Source organism: Bubalus bubalis, chromosome 21, assembly GCF_019923935.1.
Source record: "Bubalus bubalis isolate 160015118507 breed Murrah chromosome 21, NDDB_SH_1, whole genome shotgun sequence".
Classification (NCBI taxonomy): domain Eukaryota; kingdom Metazoa; phylum Chordata; class Mammalia; order Artiodactyla; family Bovidae; genus Bubalus; species Bubalus bubalis.
The window spans coordinates 59474169-59495042 of NC_059177.1; the positions used below are offsets into that span (position 1 = coordinate 59474169).

Consider the following 20874-nt stretch of genomic DNA (forward strand, 5'->3'; position numbering starts at 1 on the left):
TGCTCGCAGCCAAGAGATAATGGCTTCCGTTTAGATTTTAAGAAAAAGAAACTACTCAAAGCCTTGCTCTGCTTTCAGCCCATATTTCTTTTTTTTTTTTTTTTTTTTTTGCCATTTCTCTGTTACCCATTACTTTTGCCAGTTGGCCAGTATTGCAGAAGGGGTTGAAATAAAGAATCGGCATCATTTCACCAGTGCACTCAGCCTGTCTCAGCCCCTGTCTGCCCATGCTCATGGGAAGGCAGGCTGGCGTGACGTTAGGAGGAGGGAAGCAGCTTAGACGAGGGCTGGGAAGGACAGGGAGGCACCAAGGATGCTCTGGGGTCGCTCGGACCCACCTCAGTGGAAGGAACCAGCCTCTCACCAACCCCTATTGGCCAGCGCAAGACCACACACACTCATTCCAGAGATAAGGGGCAAATGCATTCAGAGAAAACATCATTTGATGACACCTTAGTGGAATTCTGGTGAGTGAGGCAAAGTGAAGAGGGCTGGCATACCTGTGGCATTTTTTCAACCCTCTACCTGTTTCTTTAATTAGTGCCGACAACCAGTTGGTTGTTAAAGCCTATGTTTTGATCCACGTAAGGTGGCCAAAGGCTTATTGCCTTTTCACAGCATTTTACCTGGTGGGTATATAATGATGTATCACTACTGGATTCCAGATGACTGAAAAATTCGATAAAAGTATTTTGCTTTCAACACGTCAGTGGACTTTCCTGTCATCTTATCTGACTGTGCTCTAGAAAATAAAAGACAGCTGGGGATAGTGGTGTGTGTAGCTGAACTGGGACGAGAGAAGGAAGAAGATCTCATTGTCATGGAGGCAAACTGCTGAGAAAAATAAAAGGAGGCATTTAGCTTCTCCTTACCCAGAACATAAATCTCACTGTTGACCACGGCTGTGCTGAACCGGTACTTCGAGTACTTCATGGGCGCCCGCTCCGTCCATTGGTCTTGGCTGGGGTCGTATCTCAACAGCTTGTTGCTCAATCGATCAGGTTCTTCGTCAGGAAGATCCATCTATATGAAATATGACAGCCGATATAATAACAGCCCATTTAGAGATCGTTGTGAGCACATGAGTGCAATTAATCAAAGCAGACAGCCAACAAGATAAATAGAGGTTAACTACAGTGACTTATATTCACAGACACACCAAATCCCAAGGCTTGGGATTATAAGTACCCTGTCAATAGCGGAGGGATTTATACTCTGTGCTAATGGGGCTAAGGTGTTGGTTTTAGCAAAGAACCTGTGATTTTAGCAGGGAGACAATACAGCGTTTTTTAAAAAATGAAGCATTGCAAAGCCTTAAAAAATCAAGCCAAGGTTTATTGAACACTATTTAAAGTGTAATTTTATTTTACCAAGCTTTATAGTGGTTGGTTAAATAATACTTGTGAAAAACTAACTTTAATAATTTATAAAGCGTTTTTCTTTATAACATTTTTATAATCGAAATACAGCAAAGCTAAAAAAACAATTGAGTGTTTTAGTAATGAGAGTATTTTTATACCACAGTATAGGAGTGGTTTGAATTTAATTTTAAAGATACATGGATTAATAGAAATTATTTGCAGTTATTTTTATGTATTTATTTTACATTTGTTGTTCAGTCGCTGAGTCATGTCCAGTTCTTTGTGATCCCATGGACTGTAGCCCACCAGGCTCCTCTGCCCATGGGATTTTCCAGGCAAGAATACTGCAATGGGTTGCCATTTCCTTCTCCAGGGGATCTTCCTGGATCAGGGATCAAACCCATGTGTCCTGCATTGGCAGGTGGATTCTTTACCACTGAGCCACCAGGGAAGCCCCATTTATTATGTATATATATAATAAATGTATATAAATATATATATAATAAATGTGTGTGTGTATATATATATATAATGAGTAGAAACATTAGAAGCTAAATACTCATAGATGTATGTGGCTTTCCCTACTCCTAAATTTCCAGCAACAACAGTAACAGACTTCAGGTAAAGCAATATTTTCTGTCTGCAACCTTTTAGGAACTTCTAAGACGTCAAGCTAAAGATGACCAAGTATCTTTTGCTTTTTGTTTTCGTGCAGGTGTTCAACACAGAAATAATTTCCTTGCTTATGAAAGTCATGCAGTTAGTTTTGGCTCAGGGTAATAATCACTATACGCAATCACAGCCCCAGACTATCTTGCAATTTAATGTATTGTATTCTGTACAGATTAGCAAAGGCTTTCATTATCCAGGAAATAGTCACATGTTCAAAGACATTATAAATTAGGAAATACTGACTTTATTGTTTTAATTTTCCTTATAATTTAAGTATTTAATCTCTACTTTAGTGTTAAAAAATCGAAGGAAAGCTTTTCTTTGGAGCATATTCATGCAAAATTAACTACGTAATAAATAGCTCTGAAAAAGCTTAATTACAAATACTCTGTCAGGTTTCAGCTACTAGCTGTGATTAAATCTAAGTTAATTTTCAATGCGTAGCATGAATTTACAACATGTATTAAATGTGGTTTAAAATTTTAAGAACAAGTGTGATACATCCTACAAGGCAGAATGGAAGCTCATGAAACGAGCAAAGAGACGCATCAGACAACTGAGGTGTCATGAAGCAAATCTGGAGAAAGGAGGACTCATACAGGCAAAAATAAAACTAGTCTATGTCGTGTGAAGCTCCAGTGCTTTGGCCACTTGATGCAAAGAGCTGACTCATTGGAAAAGACCCTGATGCTGGGAAAGACTGAGGGCAGGAGAAGAAGGAGGCAGAGGATGAGGTGGTTGGATGGCGTCACCGACTCAATGGACACGAGTTTGAGCAAGCTCTGGGAGACGGTGTAGGACAGGGAAGCCTGGCGTGCTGCAGCCCTTGGGGTCGCAAAGACTCAGACACGACTCAGCGACTAAACAACAACGCCAACGCCGTGGGGACAGGCAGTGAGCAGTGAGGTTAATCTTTTTACGAACACTGGATAGCCGGGGCAGCAGGCAGCTTGGTGAGGCTTCTGTGACAGCCCCAGGCGCTGGCGGGGCCACCAAAGCGCAGAGAAGCCGCCACTGTGGTCCCAGCCCCCGGGCTCCTCCATCCTGCAGCCCTGCCTCGCCGAACTCCAGTCTGGCCTCTGTCTCTCCCTCTGCTGATGCCCAGCAGAGACAGAGGGGCTTAAAATCACTGTGCCCTCTTGTGAAAATGGCTGGGACATCGCAGATAAGTATTTCAATTTCCTGGTTAGAGTGAGAAGCTTTATATGAAAAAAGACCAAAGAGTTACGTGCCCCCGGTCACACAGCTGCAGTGCAGACAGAACCGGGCCGGGGGTCCACTTCTCTGCCTCGAGCTGAGATGTTTCCCACACATAAGCCCTCAGCACAGGCCTCCTTCATCGTCTGCGAGAATGGGTGGGTTTTGAGGGACGCAGCACAAATACTGAGTGAAGTCAGGTGTAGAATAACGCACTTTAAAATTCATTCCCCTAAAAAATAAAATAAAATTCATTCCCCTAAACTGCTTTATCAGGCTTCCCAGGCGGCTCAGTGGTAAAGAACCTGCCTGCTAATGCAGGAGATGCGATTTGAATCCTGATCCAGGAAGACCCCCCTGGAGGAGGGAATGGCAACCCACTCCAGCGTTCTCGCCTGGGAAATCCCATGGACAGAGGAGCCTGGCGGGCTACGGTCCACGGGGTCGCAAAGAGTCGGGCTCGACTTAGTGACTAAACAACGACAGAGGCGCTGTCACGCTTTACAGTCTTCTGTTTAGTGTTCTATAACATAAAGAGCATGTTACCAGAAACGCGAGCCACCCTCTTTTAGTATTCAACGACTGCAACGTTTTTCAGCAGAGCAGCCAGGCTCAGCGCAGCCATACCACGTGGGCACACAGGAGCTCTCTCAACCTGAGGGGTCCAGCCTCCAATCACGTAGAGTTTATTGTTCACTGTGGCAACTGCGTGGCACGCCAGCTGCAGAGGAAGCGGAGACACCCTTTTCCAGGTGTCCCGTTCCACAGAGTACTTATCAACACAGTTTGTGATAAGATACTGGTTTTTAACTTTCATCTGCCCTCCTATCACATAGAGGTCGTTATGGATGGCGCCCAGAGCGTAGAGCTCTCGAAATTCTGCCGTGCATAACTTCTCCCAAAACTGGTTTCCTCTGTCGTGGTACCTGTGAATTAGCAGAGAGACAACCGGGATTAGATTCAACGTGAAAACAAGCTGCCAAAGAAACACAAGTTTCTTCTCCAAAAACAACATGATTTGGTTCTTCTAATCGGAGAGGAAGAAACATCAGTATAAGACAGTGATACGTGCTGGCATTTCATCGCTAAGTCGTGCCTGGAAAACCCCAGGAAAAATATGGCAAATAAGAAAAACAAAGGTTCTGTTTGGAAACAGGTGAAAAACTTACATGTGTTCTACACAGAGAACAGCTTCTGCGTATAGGGTACTCACTGCGCATCAGACGTTTGACAGCTGAACCTGTTACAGGCATTTTCCCCACTTGCTCTAGACCAACTCTTACATTCTTCCCCAGGATGACGTTTTACTTCAGGTTGGGCAGGGAAGTTGGACGATTGTTCTTTTCAACCCAAAGACTGCTCTTTCCCTTCAGGTTTGTCTGGCTGCTCACAAACTGAACGCCGACATTTATCAACCCTCAGGACAGCTGTCTTCTCAGTGATTTTAGGCAGGAAACCAGAGTTCCTAGCATTACAGACAATATTTTCACCACTGCCTTGAACTGTAGGGGATTCAGAGAAGGGAGGATCGCGTGTCTACAGGCGGGGGCTCCGGAAACAGACGGTGAACGTGCCAATAGGATGGAAAATTGGTTTTGGGGTCTGGGGGACCACCCTGGTGGCCCAGTGGTTAGGATTTCACCTTCCAACGCGGGGAGTGGGGGCTCCATCCCTGGTGGGGGAGCTAAGACCCCACACGCCTTAAACCAAAACAGAAAACAGTAACGACGTTGTACCAAACTCAAAAAAGACCTTAAGAACAGTCCACATTAAAAAAAAATCTTCAAAAGCTGAGTTTTCGTTTTTCTGAGACACGGTTTAAGAGGCCAAGAACAAAAATATATCCCCTGAAGGTTGGGAAGTACATGTTTGCCGGGCGACTTGGTAATCGATTTAGCCTTTCGCACTAAGGATGAGGAGCTGAAGCTCCCGGATGAAGCCGTAGAGCTCACTGTTTCGGACGTGTCACAAAGAAGGCAACGGTGGTGGGGAAGCACGCACCGTCCTCGCAGAGGCTGTCGGTCGGAAGACGACTGTCCTCAGCTGCTTGTCTACCGAAGCGTGAGAGACCAAAGAGATGGGAGGTGTACTTTTAAAACAGAAACAACCGACCACAGTGCGAATAATCCACTCCCACCTTTAAGTCAAGAAGAAGGGTGTCTGCGTGGAGGTCTGTGAACTACAGAGTGGAGGCGAACGGAAGAGTGTCTAAAGACGAACACTCAGGACGCGGGCGCGACACAGCGGAGATGCAGACACGCTCGCTCGCATCACGAGCCTCTGCTAGGCCCACACCGTTCCCGCCCTTTGTTGTGCCTATCTTTGCATGAAACGTTCCCTTGGTGAGATGGGAACACCAGACCACCTGACCTGCCTCCTGAGAAACCTGCATGCAGGTCAGGAAGCAACAGTTAGAACTGGACATGGAACAACGGACTGGTTCCAAATAGGGAAAGAAGTACGTCAAGGCTGTATATTGTCACCCTGCTTATTTAACTTATATGCAGAGTATATCATGAGAAACGCTGGGCTGGAAGAAGCACAAGCTGGAATCAAGATTGCCGGGAGAAATATCAATAACCTCAGATATGCAGATGACACCACCCTTATGGCAGAAAGTGAAGAGGAACTAAAGAGCCTCTTGATGAAAGTGAAAGAGGAGAGTGAAAAAGTTGGCTTAAAGCTCAACATTCAAAAAACAAAGATCATGGCATCTGGTCCCATCACTTCATGGGAAATAGATGGGGAAACAATGGAAACAGTGACAGACTTTATTTTCTTGGCCTCAAAATCACTGTGAACAGTGACTACAGCCATGAAATTAAGACACTTGCTCCTTAGAAGAAAAGCTATGATCAACATAGACAGTGTATTAAAAAGCAGAGACAGTTACTTTGCTAACAAAGGTCCATATAGTCAAGGCTATGGTTTTTCCAGTGGTCATGTATGGATGTGACAGTTTGACCATAAAGAAGGCTGAGCACCCAAGAACTGATGCTTTTGAACTGTGGTGCTAGAGAAGACTCTTGAGAGTCCCTTGGACTACAAGGCAATCCAACCAGTCCATCCTAAAGGAAATCAGTCCTGAATATTCACTGGAAGGACTGATGCTGAAGCTCCAGTACTCTGGTCACCTGATGCAAAGAACTGACCCACTGGAAAAGACCCTGATGCTGGGAAAGATTAAAGGCAAAGGAGAAGGGGATGATGTAGGATGAGACGGTTGGATGGCATCACCGACTCAATGGACATGAGTTTGAGCAAGCTCCGGGAGTTGGCAATGGACAGGGACACATGTCATGCTGCAGTCCATGGGGCTGCAGATTTGGACACCACTGATTGACTAAACAAAAACAACAGATCGCAAACCTGGCCCTGACGTGCCCTTAGGGAGCACTGTAAGACCCTAACGATGCGCACAGCACTGGGAACCTCCTTCAAGCCCCAAGCAATGCTTCTGACAATGACAAGGGCCCATGTAGTCAAAGCTCTGCTTTCTCCAGTAGGCATGCACAGGTGTGAGAGCTGCATGGTAAAGAAAGCTGAGCACCAAAGAATCAATGCTTTCCAACTGTGGTGTTAGGGAAGACTCTTGGGAGTCCCTGGACTGCAAGGGGATCCACCCAGTTAATCCTAAAAGAAATCAACCCTGAATATGCTGTTGAAGGACTGATGCTGAAGCTGAAGCTCAAATACTTTGGCCACCTGATGCAAAGAGCCAACTCATTAGAAAACAGGCAGGGGGAGAAAGAGGCAGCAGAGGATGAGACGGTTGGATACCATCAGTGACTCAGTGGACACGAGTGTGAGCAAGCTCCGGGAGTTGCTGAAGGACAGGGGAGCCTGGCGTGCTGCAGTCCACGGGGTCACAAGGAGACACGATGCAGCAACTGAGCAACGATAACAGCAAACGCTTCTGATTATCTCTCTATTCGCCTTGCTGACAGTTTCATCCCTGGGGGAAGTGAGGAGCGAAACTGAGGCTTCACTTCTGCCCAACGTGGGAGAGCCTGTGGGTCACACCAAACAGGGTCAGTTCAAGACAGAGAAGAAAAGGAACACAGGGTGGGTAGTTAGACGAATAGAGAGTGGGTTTTTGAAGACAGTTACAAGGCGAGACATTTAAGGATCAAAACACAGGCTTTGAGAGGACTGGAGATTGTGAAGTATGAACTCTGATGGCAGAATTGCACCTCTTTGAGGAAGAAAGCAGAGACCAAAACAACCTGAGGCTCCAAGGGGAAAAGCAACAGGAAGCGAGTGTCAGGGGCCCAGAGACTGCCCCAGGAGACCCAGGCTCCCTTCCCCCGGGGACCTGGGGTTCGAACCTGCCCCCACTCTGTCGCCGTGGGCAGAGGCCAGAGGGGCAGTCACTGCCTGGGGTTTCCATGCCTGCCCCCACTGCCGGGCAGAAGCGACACGCCTTCAATGCGTGCAGGTGAGGGGCGCCCGTTGGAGCCTGAAGCGGTCCTGCGACGCGAGGAGATGACAGCTAAAGAGAGCCCTCTCCTCTCTCTCTGTGCCCACTCTGCCATTGAGAAGCACTTCCCGAGGGAAGTCTGAGAACATCTGGCTCGAGGGCCCCGAGAGGGGATGGTGGGTGAGGAGAGCTCGAGGAACTGCCTGCACAGTTCTCATTCACCCAGGTCCGTCTCAGGGCTGAGTTCCTGCTGTCTCCACGCACAAGCCCTGGACAGACGCGACTGCTAAGCAGACACCCCTCTCCTCCTGCAGTCCTAGGTCGAAGCACTCTTTGGCTGCCCACGTTAGATGCTATTAGAGGTTTAGGAAGCGGGTGTTAGTCGCTCAGTTGTGTTCGACTCTTTCCGACCCCATGAACTGTAGCCCCTCAGGTTCCTCTGCCCGTGGGATTCTCCAGGCGAGAGTACTGGAGTGGGCTGCCACTTCCTTCTCCAAGAGGTTTGGAGAGACCCACTCATTAAGGGCACAGAATGAAAGCTGACAGGACGTACAGTACATTTTGGCCAAGAAACCAATCACTTCTTACTCTGAATTGTGAACTAGAAAGTGTCAGCACAAAGGAGTCACTGTTAGTAAACATTTCTTCTTGTTAAACGTTATATGCAGCTCTTCAAAAGCAAAGCGATTATAGCATATGGATAAACAGTGAAACCTGGATATAAACAGACAGGAATTGTAACATATACACACTTAACTCACACAGCTTCATCTATACCCTCTCAACAATGAAAGTGAAGTGAAAGTCGCTCAGTCGTGTCTGACTCTTGGCGACCCCATGGACCATACAGTCCATGGGACTCTCCAGGCCAGAATACTGGAGTGGGGAGCCTTTCCCTTCTCCAGGGGATCTTCCCAACCCGGGGATCAAACCCAGGTCTCCCACACCGCAGGTGGATTCTTAACAGTGAACGGGAGAGGGAAAAGAATGTGGATGCTTTCGTTATGAATGTTACCTCTATGTCAAATACATGATCGCGAGGTAATTCAGAACACATGTGATTTAAAACATGCTCTCCCAGCAGTAACGTCTGCTGCTGGTGTCAAAGCCAGATAATGGAAACAAATGCTGGGTACATACCTGTAGATCTCAATGTTCTTGCTCTTCTGTCTGGAGAGTTTAGAGGCGCTGGCCTCCCCAGCCACGATGAGACTGTTGTCTTCCATGACGACCCCGGTACACACGGTGCCCAAACCCTCCCCGTACTTGGGAGACGAGATGAAATAGGTCTTCCGCGACACAGGGTCATAGCAAAAGCTGGCGTCCCCGTAGTTCCTGTGTCTCGACCTGATCCCTGAAGCATTGGTGCCAATGCACAGCAGGAGACTGGTGGTCTCCATGCCGTAACGAAGATTCAGAGCGTGCGGCTGGGGCGTCTTGATGGCTTTGAACGCGTTCTGAATGAGGTCGATGCAGTTCGCGTCACACAGGAGCACCGTGTTCCTCCTCAGGGCTTGTCTCAGAAAGGAAGGGCTGACCAGTTGCAACCTAACCTGCTTCAAAAGCACCACGAGGTGCTCCGTGCGTCGGTCCGGGCGATGATTGACCCACCTCAGGACGAGGTCCAGAATGCTCTCCTCTCTGGACACGTTCAGGTCGTCCGACTGGATAAGCGTCAGGAGCTGGTGCACCTCCACTTCCAGGATCTCTTCGTGTAAGCTCACCTCGGCAAAGTGCCGGTACAAGTATTTCCTCGACTGATCGGCCAAGTCTTCAGCTCCAATCTGCTTTGCAAAATAGTAGATGCCGACACAGTTCGAGGCGTCCATGTGGGCCATCATGTGCTTCTGGCACGCCTGGAAGACGTCCTCCATCTGCATGAAGTAGGCGGCCATGGCCACCGTCTGCACGTTGGCGTTGCTGACCTCCAGAGCCGCGTGGTACATGTAGCGGAGTATCACCGCCACGCTTTCCGCCGTGATGTCGTGAAGCACCACCTCTCTCTGGGTGCACTCGAGGAGCCCGCACGTAAACATGGCTTTGAAATACGGACTAAAGGCAGCCAGGACCAGCCTGTGGCAGGGGAACGTCTCCCCTTCTGCGATGATCACGACATCAATCATCTCCGCTAAATCTTTCATGCTCTTAATTTTATTCAGTAAGTTCAAGCTGTGTTGGTATTTTTCTTTCCCCTCAGACTTGCACTCCATGGTGTCCTCTCCAATGTCTCCGAGTAGGTCTTCTTTAAACGTAGCTTGATTCTCGAGGGCCTGTTTTCATGTCTGATTACTCACCAAGCGACAGGGATGTCATGAAACATTCCTGAGGGGAAGGAAAGAGGCAGGTTTCTTCTAAGAAAGAGATTTTCTGACATTTAAACATGCAGCATTATTTATAAGCAAACACTCATTCCAAGCAGGGACTTTTTATATTAAGCCCACCACTGGGGGGGCCTCCCTGGTGGCTCAGCAGTGAAGAACCCAGCTGCCAAGCAGGAGACACGGGTTCAGTCCCTGGGTTGGGAAGATCCCCTGGAGGAGGAAATGGCAACCCACTCCAGGGTTCTTTACCAGGAAATCCCACAGACAGAGGAGCCTGGAGGGCTATAGTCCACAGGGTTGCAAAGAGTCAGACATGACTTAGTGACCAAACAACACCAAAAAAGACGACTACCGTGGTATCTAAAATCATGGCATTGGTTGTAAAAAAAGAAAAAGAAAAACCAATAAATTATTAACCACAAACAGTATTTCTCTAACTAATGGCAGAGATTTTTCTAGGAGGGCTGGAGAGAGCTTCCTGCCAAGGTGAATGAAGACAGAACAGATGGACACCTTTAAAAAAAACTAATTTTACTTGTCTATCTATGGTGCTGGGTCTCAGTTGCTGGGTGGCTCTCTCCAGCCGAGGGGCGGGGCCGCTTGCTCTCCGACCGTGGGGTGCAGGCTTCCCAGTCCAGGGGTCTCCCGTGCTGCACAGGCTCTAGGCGTGCACATGGGCTTCGTTCCCCACCAAGGCGTGTGGAATCTTCCCAGACCAGTGATTGAACCTGTGTCCCCTGCATTGGCAGGCAGACTCAACCACTGGACCAGCAGGGAGTCAAGATGGGCACCTTTTGTGTGTCCACTTCCTGTTACCAAATTCAGCTGACCCTCAGGTAGAGGACTGGCCTCATCAGGAGACAGTCTCTCTGTGGAGATGCAACCCCACCACCCCAAAGGTTACACGCGCCGTCCCCCCAAACGCACCCAGATGCAATCACGGCCAGTCTGCAAAATCACAAGGGGGCATGCAGGCTGGCTGGAAAAGCAGTCCACTAAAATTCTGCTCAGACTTTGCCGTGGAGTAAATACTTCAAAACAGGGCTTGGGAAAGCAAAGCACAGCCAAGCGTCTGTCGATGTGAGAACTCAGAGCACTTGAAACTTAGAATTAAATCGTCCTAAACTTACAAAACCCACAAGAGTCACCCCCTTTCTCTGACCCTCCCTTGGCTCTTCCCTATCTCCCAGAGGCAGAGGTGGAATTACTTCTTGCCTGAAAAGGCACAAGTCTAATTAAAAATTTCTTTAAGCTTGTCTCAGCTTCACCTTCCCCCGGGGAACGGAAGCTAATTAGCCATTTTGCTGTAAAGAAGGACATTCCCAGAGTCGAAACCCTGGATGGGAGGAGTGGATCTCAAGTCTCCGACACCCCGTCCAGGTGTAGCATGGCCAAGGTTTTACACCTCAAGAATTAACATCGATGGCAGAAAAGTCAGCGAGGAGCTGAGAAAGAAGGGGCGGTGATAATTTCAACATCGCGAAAGCAGAATCTGTCAGCTGTAACGGTTATAATAAACTTTCTAAATTTCTGTAATCCGGTAAAGCATTAGAAATCTCATCTGTCTCAATGAGACATGGCACGTTTTCGATGTTGAATTGAGGTTCATTTCAGGAAACAAGTGTTAAGCATGAAAGGAATGTTTAATGATATACTAGCAACTGTAAGACCTAAAAAACGACTGTGCTCAAGGGTGTGGAATCGTAGTGACTAGCCAGTCCTAGGATCCGTACACTCGAGATGAGAATACAGCCCTCCTTGACGGATTTTCTGGGAGTTGATGGCTCAGCCGGCTTCCCTGATGGCTTGGTGGTAAAGAGCCTCCCTGCCAATACACAAGACACAGGTTCGATCCCTGGGTCTGGAAGATCCCCTGGAGGAGAAAACGGCACCCCACTCCAGTCTTCTTTTCTGGGAAATCCCACGGACAGAGGAGCCTGGTGGGTTACAGCCCATGGGGTCGCAGAGAGTCAGCTATGACTTAGCGATTAAACAGCAATAAGGATAGAACAATGGCTCAGCTATATTTCAATAAGTTAAACTTCTTATGTAAGAGTTTTCAGGCTAAAAGTGAACCTTTGCTTTTTGCTTTGTGGTAGATTTTTACAAAGATAATCCAATTACGGGTAATTAGGCAGTCATTCGGAGAAGGCAATGGCACCCCACTCCAGTACTCTTGCCTGGAAAATCCCATGGACGGAGGAGTCTGGTGGGCCGCAGTCCATGGGGTCGCTAGGAGTCGGACACGCTGAGCGACTTCACTTTCACTTTTCACTTTCATGCATTGGAGAAGGAAATGGCAACCCGCTCCAGGATTCTTGCCTGGAGAATCCTAGGGACGGGGGAGCCTGGTGGGCTGCCGTCTATGGGGTCACACAGAGTAGGACACGACTGAAGCAACTTAGCAGCAGCAGGCAGTCATTATCTTTCTGAGCTCTCCTGCAACACATTTCGAGTGGTGTGAACCACATTATGTAGGCTTCTTTATACATAAACACATCAGTCAGCTTTACAGACGACAGCTGTTGCCTCAACCTAAAAACTGTAAAACCGGTTTTACAAGGAAATAAAGGTTTGAAGATTTCCATTCCGTGTGCTGATACATAAGACTTTCAGAGGGCACCTACCCCCGCAGTGCTAGCAGGCCACGAGCAAGCTTCCCGGTGGCATCACAGGATCTAACGCGATGCAGGCACTCCAGCCTCGCTAACTCCTAAAGCTTATCTGGATGATGCTGGAGGGAACGAGGCACTGGGGGCCCGGGCGCTACGACTGCAGCCCAGGGTTTCGTATCTTTCAGGCAGGAACCAAGCCACCCTTGTTGAACCTTTTGGCTTAGGACTAGTTTCATAAAAACAGAAGTGGCATTCGTTTCAAAGAGCTTAAAAACAGAATTCTTGGTCCCTGATGGACGGGTTTCCTGTTTTTAAACCTCTATCTTGTTTATTTACCATTTGGCTGCGCCACTGCGGAACATGGGTGCTTTGATCTTCAGGTGGCATGCGAAACCTTAGTTGCGACGTGTGGGATCCAGTTCGTGGCCTGGGGGTGGAACCGGGACCCCCTGCACTGGGACCGCTGAGTCTTACCACCAGACCAGTCTTCTTGATAAACACGTCACGGGTAACGTCTTACACGCAGCTCTGTACGCACAGTGCCGGCGTTCCCTCAGCACCCAGCCTGCCTCCCTTGGGGCAGGGCAGGTGGGAGTCCCCGCCAGCGGCCCTCGCCCTGAGGCTGCTTCAGGGCCGGCGGGACCCTGAGCCTGGCCTGAGCGCAGTGACCCTCAGCCTCTGGTGCAGTGGTCGGGGGCGTCCGCGTGCCACACAGATCAGGGGTCTGACCCTCTGCACTGTCTGCCCACAGCCGGCACAAGGATGGAGCCAGTACAGGAAAGGCGGCGGCGCTTCAGACGTGCCCCGTGTCTGGACGTCTCGGTTCAGGGGGAGATGCCGCTGCCTTCGACGTCTGGGCTTGAGCTGCTGGGTGCTGTTGCTGGCGCTCAGGAGGCCTCACCATCACAAGTGGCAACGCGTGAGCGTGCGACAACGTGGCATAAGGAATTGCAAATACATATTTTACAGTTTCACTCTGGGTATACCCTTACCTTCTCTGTTACTGTACTGTGGAGCAAAAGGACTGTGGAAATTTCCAATGTTGCTCATTTCTCCTTGATAGAAGGCGGAAAGCACTAAGTCAACTCTTTTGAATTTACCTCTGCACATTCAGTGACCACAGCATCTTATAACCAGAGGAACTGAGTCCTGAACCCAGACTCCAGAGCCTGCCCTCTTCATCAGCCCTCTAACGCAAGCACCCGACCAGAGCCGGAGAGGAAGCCTCAGGCTTCGTGGGGTTTCTGTCTGAGTTCAGCGCTGCCGCTGCAATGCAGGGCTTCAGTTCAGTTCAGTTCAGTCGCGTCCGACTCTTTGGGACCCTGTGAACCGCTGCACGCCAGGTCTCCCTGTCCATCACCAGCTCCCGGAGTCCACCCAAACCCATGTCCATCGAGTCAGTGATGCCATCCAGCCATCTCATCCTCTGTCGTCCCCTTCTCCTCCTGTCCCCAATCCCTCCCAGCATCAGAGTCTTTTCCAATGAGTCAACTCTTCGCATGAGGTGGCCAAAGTATTGGAGTTTCAGCTTCAACATCAGTCCCACCAATGAACACCCAGGACTGACCTCCTTTAGAATGGACTGCTTGGACCTCCTTGCAGTCCAAGGGACTCTCAAGAGTCTTCTCCAACAACACAGTTCAAAAGCATTAATTCTTAGGCTCTCAGCTTTCTTTATGGTCCAACTCTCACATCCATACATGACCACTGGAAAAACCGTAGCCTTGATTAGACAGACCTTTGTTGACAAAATAGTCTCTCTGCTTTTTAATATGCTGTCTAGGTTGGTCATACCTTTCCTTCTAAGGACTAAGCATCTTTTAATTTCACGGCTGCAATCACCATCTGCAGTGATTTTGGAGCCCAGAAAAATAAAGTCAGCTACTGTTTCCACTGTTTCCCCATCTATTTGCCATGAAGTGATGGGACCAGATGGAGAAGGCAATGGCACCCCACTCCAGTACTCTTGCCTGGAAAATCCCATGGGTGGAGGAGCCTGGTAGGCTGCAGTCCATGGGGTCGTGGAGAGTTGGACACGACTGAGCGACTTCACTTTCACTTTTCACTTTCACGCATTGGAGAACGCAATGGCAACCCACTCCAGTGTTCTTGCCTGGAGAATCCCAGGGACGGGGGAGCCTGATGGGCTGCCATCTATGGGGCTGCACAGAGTTGGACACGACTGAAGCAACTTAGCAGTAGCAGTAGCAGATGGGACCAGATGCCATGATCTTAGTTTTCTGAATGTTGAACTTTAGGCCAGCTTTTTCACTCTCCTCTTTCACCTTCATCAAGAGGCTCTTTAGTTCCTCTTCCCTTTCTGCCGGAAGGGTGGGGTCGTCTGCATACCTGGGGTTGCTGCAGGGGCAGCCACAGACACTGTGTGACAGATGAGCACCGCTCCGTGCCAGAAATAAATGTTTTACAGACACGGAAACTTACATTTCGTACATTTTCACATCATGAAATATTCTTCTTCTTTTGGTTTTAAAAAGCCATTTAAAATGATGACATTCATTCTGAGTTCATGGGCTACACAAAACGGGCAGCAGAACAACAAGCCTGCGCCTCTGTCGGAGGAAACCCGCCGCCCAGACCCTGCCTGGCGCCCGGTCTGCCAGCCTCTGCTTCAGTCCAGCTGGAGAGTTCGAGACGGGGAAGGCTCAGAGTCTTATTTTAAAAAGATCATCTGGTTATCTCCCTGAGATTCCTGAAGATAAATCAATTTTCTAAATAAGTGTTTGGATACAGTTTCTCTGCCCCAAACACTGGCTTCAACAACAGCAACAAATAATACTTTTCACATTCGGAAGAAGCATTTATGACTTTTTTAGATGAGCACATATATTTAAGTATCTGTTCCTTCTAACCGTGGGGCTTCCCAGGTGGCTCAGGCAGTAAAGCGTCTGCCTGCAATGGGGAAGACCTGGGTTCAATCCCTGGGTTGGGAAGATCCCCTGGAGAAGGAAGTGGAAACCCACTCCAGTGTTCTGGCCTGGAGAATCCCATGGATGGAGGAGCCTGGTGCGCTACCGTCCATGGGGTCACAAAGAGTCAAACACGGCTGAGCCACTTCACTGGTTCACTTTCCTTCCAACCACCTTTTATTTCACTCCTGAAAGCTACTCTAATTGCTATGGATTTACAGACCAAATGACTTTCCTGGTGAGACCCTGGAAAACGCTTGGGCAGTTAAATGCTTCAGTAAGCGTTCCTCGAGTTGTTTCTTGTATGCATAATCTGCATAGAAGACACTGGTATTGCAGACGGGGGCTTTAAAGTGAGGCAGTCCTGGGTCTGGGATTCCCTGGTGGCTCAGACGGTAAACAATCTGCATGCAGTGTGGGAGACCTGGGTTCGGTCCTTGGGTCGGGAAGAACCCCTGGAGAAGAGAACGGCAGCCCCCTGCAGTATTCATGCCTGGACAATTGCATGGACAGAGGAGCCTGGCAGGCTACAGTCCATGGGGTCGCAAAGTGTCGGGCATGACTGAGCGGCTCACCCCCCCAGTCCTGGGTCTCAGTCAAGACATTGCTGTCATCCTAGAACCATGGAACCTCTCTGCACGTCGGTTTCTGCATCAGGAAGATGCGGGCGCTGTATGTAAATAAAGTATTCACAGCTGGATCAGTCCTTTGGGCCAAGGTGCTCGTGGCGGGGTAGCAGTGTGCCTCAGAGGTGAGGAACATGGGCTTTCTCTTGGGTTCCTGAGACCTGGGTTCTGTGACCCTGCTGTGCCATTTACAACATGAGCAAGTTTCTTAGCCTCTTTCTAATTCCTGATCTGAGACTAGTGTTGAGAATTATATAAGAATAGTTGGAGAAATAAATAAGGCCATGCATCTCCCATATGTAATTTGCTTGGTGAAGCTGAATACACCTGTGCAAATAATTTTTGAACAATAAAAATGTTTGGGCTCCTAGACAAACTGCTTGTGGGCACAGACACGGCAGTGGGCACAGTTCTCAAGTGAAAGAACTGAGAGCAACTGTGCCTGGGGGTTGGGGCACAGAGGGCATTCTCCTTTCATCAGCAAAATAAAACTGTACAAATGTTCTCAATGATATCAATGGGAAGTTATTCTCTGCTCCGATTTATAGAAGACTGAATTGGTACACTCATATTAATAGTGCCCATAACAATGGGGAGAAATGAGTAGCAAAGATAAATATGTCACAAGAATAAAGCCTAATTACTCTGCAAATCCAACAGGCAGTTTCACCCACGTCCAGAATACTTAGTTTTAAGAAGTGGATTGCTATAAAGTTTAACGGGACATAAAGATGTTAATTTACTTAAACTGCTAGTGTTGTGCTTTTATGATGTTTAGTTTTATAATCTTTATATTAGCTTTAAAGTTGCTCAGTTTGGTTCAGTTGCTCAGTCGTGTCCAACTCTTTGCGACCTCATGGACCGCAGCACGCCAGGCCTCCCTGTCCATCACCAACTCCAGGAGTTTACTCAGACTCATGTCCATTGAGTTGGTGATGCCATCCAACCCTCTCTGAATAATGATTCATACGTGACCATGCCTCTATATTTTGCTGAAGTCAAAAGTAGTTTAAATTCATAGCAGCACTGTTTGAATTAGCAAAACTTTGGAAAGAGCCTAAATAGCCAATAACAGGAGAACAGATAGACTATAGCATATTCCCTCAAGAGAAAATTGTACGGTATTTAAAAAGAGCTTGTAGAAGCTGAAGAAAAGAATGAGCTAGGGCTATGTGTATTGTTCGTTATGCCTTTTTGCATGTCTTAAATATTGCATAAACTAAGTTTAAAATTAAAATTTGTATTAACATTAGAGAAACTTACAAACTTTGAAAATGTAACCTACATCGTAAACCACATTAGTGTATGTGTATAGAGAGAGACAGACAGACAGGACATATAGATACATCATGAATCTCCTTTCAAACCTGTCATGCTGTAGGCAACCTAACTTACGAGTCACTGGAAAATCCAAAAGCTTACACCCTACTTCTCCAGTCTGAATGAGAACTGCCTTGGGAGAAAGGCAGGAACAATGTCTTCCTACATCTGCTTTGGTGGGAAAAGAAGTTACTACATTCCCGAATTAGTGTATATATTTTTTTCCCCATAGACATGTTCAGTATGTGAGGAGGTTCTAATCTGAAATGATAAGAGTTGGTCAACAGCAAAGCCTTCAATTTTATTGATGAAAAAGACTGACGACCTAAGAAATTACGTGGTTAGGGTCCCAGATTCCAGCCTAAAACCCCTTTGAACAAATTTTGGTTGGCAAGCCCAGGAAGGTCAACGCGACCTCAGAAAGTGATGCCTGAGTTCCAGAGTTACCACACAGCCCTTCTGGGAGCTGGTGACTCTGTGCATGAAATCAGTCTCCCCACATTCACAGAAGTTATCTTGAGCCTATTTTCCCCAGCACCAGCACCAGCCAGGTATCAGAAGGCCCTCTCTGAGAGGGCCCTTCCAGCCCTGCCTGCCTCACGGCTGACTTGGCCTCCTTGTATTACCAGGCTCTTCGTGACGGTGAACCCCTGGCTGTTCCAGGGCGGTCAGCCTCACATGTTCTTCTCTGTGTCTGCAGCACCCTTCATCCACTTCTGCCTCAAAAAATGGACTGGCTCTTCAAAATTCAGCCCAGTCATCACTCTCAGTGAAGCCTTCAAGGCTCTTCCTTGCTTTTTACCTTGAGCACAGCAGTGACCGGGCTGTTGTTCAGTTCAGTTCAGTCGCTCAGTCGTGTCTGACTCTGTGACCCCATGGACTGCAGCACGCCAGGCCTCCCTGTCCATCACCAACTCCCGGAGTTTTCTCAAACCCATGTCCATTGAGTCGGTGATGCCATCCAACCATCTCATCCTGTTGTCCCCTTCTCCTCCTGCCCTCAATCTTTCCCAGCATTGGGGTCTTTTCTAATGAGTCAGCTCTTTGCATCAGGTGGCCAAAGTATTGGAGTTCCAGCTTCAGCATCAGTCCTTCCAATGAACACCCAGGACCGATCTTTAGGATGGACTGGTTGGATCTCCTTGCCGTCCAAGGGACTCTCAGGAGTCTTCTCCATCACAGTTCAAAAGCACTGCTGTTACTGCAATTTATTTATGTATCCACCCTCTTCCCTTTTCACTGGAGATCACAGTGATGGTAGGACTCCGATCTTAACCCTTCTGTATTCTTTTTAAAAAACATTATTTACTTATTTGGCTGTGCTGGGTCTTCGCTGCGGCATGTGAGATCTAGTTCCCTGTCCAGGGATCAAACCTGGGCCCCCTGCGTTGGGAGAGCAAACTCACAGCTACCGGGCCACCTGGGAAGTGTCTCCTTTTGTATTATTAACATCTGTCTGTGACATTGCCTGGCACAGAGGAGCTGCTCAACATGGTTTGTGCAATTAAATGAATGCTTTGCTTAGCCCTAAATGACAAGTTCATAGCTTTTATGCATGTTATTAACCAATATCTTGAAGATGTTTTCTTTCTATGTATAAAAGTGGCGCTTGATTCTCTAAGTTGCTATCCCTTTGTCCAAGGCAAGTAAATGTTGCAGAATCATTACCTTGATTTCCTTGCCTACAGCTTGACACACTCTGACATCCAGGTCTCCGGCCCTCAAAATCAGCCCCCAGTCACCGTGTGCTCAGGAATTTGGCCCCGGCCCCTCTTCTTAGGGACCTGAAGCCAGAGATAGCAGATTGGCAGCTCACAGACTTTTTTGGTAACTTGTCAACATGCAAAGCTGACATATTCCAGCATCCATTGAAAAAAAAGGAAGACAGCAACGGGGGCTTCTTAATTTGCATGGCAAGGCCCACTGGCAGGCCTTGGCAACCCCACCTCTCAGACCGCGCTTCCCTGGTGGCTCAGTGGTGAAGGATCTGCCTACAATGCATGAGACCCGGGTTCGATCCCTGGGTCGGGAAAATCCCCTGGAGAAGGGAATGGCGACCCACTTCAGTATTCTTGCCTGGAGAATCCCATGGACAGAGGAGCCTGGTGGGCTGCAGTCCACGGGTCACAAAGAGTCAGACACGACTAAGCGACTAACACACACACGCACACCTCGGAGACCACTAGCAGGCCTTGAGTAGCCCCCTCCTCAGAGGGGACATGCCTCCCCCGTTCCCCACGCCCCCATCTGGACCTGACCCCGCCCTCATTTCTAACTCCTCCGAGGCTGTGGCTTTTCTCGCCCCTATAGCCGTTACCTTCGTGGCCCCTGGCTTCCCCCACTAGTCTCCAACCTTATTGCTTTTCGGCATCACCGTCTTGTTCACAGCCTGGCAGAAATGGCTCCTGACCGGCCTGAGTGCAGGGAGACTCCCGGGGGTACTGACAACCCTGGATTTACTGCATGGTAATGAACCACACCAGGGCCTCAAGGCCGACCAGGAGGGAGATAAGCTAAAGACTCCTCTCCTTTGCTCCTTCCTTTGTGGCCTCTTTGCGTTCTCCTCGGAGCCTTTAGCTGGCCCAGAGCTCCTCAAGAATCCCCCCGGGGTCCGGGCGGGAGGGAGGCGCAGGGCGGTTAGAATATTCAATTTGCAGTGAGGACTCTGGCCGTGTGCTGTGCCAGGCACGTCCTCAGGTTCCAGGAGGAGCCCCGGGCCGGCAGGCGCCCCCGTCCCAGCGCTCACGGCCGGCGAGGAGGGCGCCCCAGGGCCGGGCGGGTCCCAGCGCAGGGCTGCGCGGGGCTGCCGCGCGCGCGGCGGAGGCGCAGGGCCGGAGGGACCCGGGACGCGCAGGTCGTTCCCCCGCCCCCAGGAGGGTCGCCGCTACTTACGGGGCTGCCCGGCTGGAGGCGCGGCCGCACTCGCTCCTCTGGGGCCGCGGCGATGGCGCCTGACCGGCCGGGCGCCTAACCAATATGGGCCGAGCCGGGGCGCCTATAAATAGACGCCGCGGGGAGGGCGCGCAGGGTCCTCGGGCAGGGAACCGACCTGGCAGCTCCGCGCGGACAGCTGCTCTCCCTCCGCGCCCGACCCGGAGCAGGCACCAAGCGCCGTCGTGCCTGCGTGTGTGCGTACACGCGTGTTGCTGGCCCGCGGGGGCCTCGTGTCCGAGCCTCATGGTGAGCACGGGAGGTCCCAGCCGTCGCCACACAGTCGTTTCTTGTCCTTTGTGGCTGTTCCGGCCTGACGCGCTGGGAGCCCTGCGGTCTGTCTCGGCACACGGTGCTCACCCTAGAGCCACACTGCAGCCAGGTGCCAGCACCTCCCCAGAGGCCACGAGCTCTGCCCTGTCCGCCTTGGCATGCTGGCCCTGCAGAGAGCTCATGGTCAGGGAGTGGGCACTGACGAGGGTGA

General features: G+C 49.3%; 1 protein-coding gene across 1 annotated transcript in view; it reads right to left on the reverse strand.

The window, feature by feature from the left end:
• KBTBD12 (kelch repeat and BTB domain containing 12) overlaps positions 1-20496 on the reverse strand; it is a 51833-nt gene extending 31337 nt beyond the window's left edge. Inside the window, exons 1-4 of the mRNA XM_006078840.4 lie at positions 20352-20496; positions 8791-9972; positions 3886-4156; positions 873-1023 (exon numbers count right to left, since the gene is read on the reverse strand). Of these exons, the coding sequence (XP_006078902.1) occupies positions 873-1023; positions 3886-4156; positions 8791-9860 (1492 nt within the window). The 5' untranslated portion in view covers positions 9861-9972; positions 20352-20496. The remainder of the gene's footprint in view (positions 1-872; positions 1024-3885; positions 4157-8790; positions 9973-20351) is intronic.
• Positions 20497-20874: the final 378 nt, after the last annotated feature.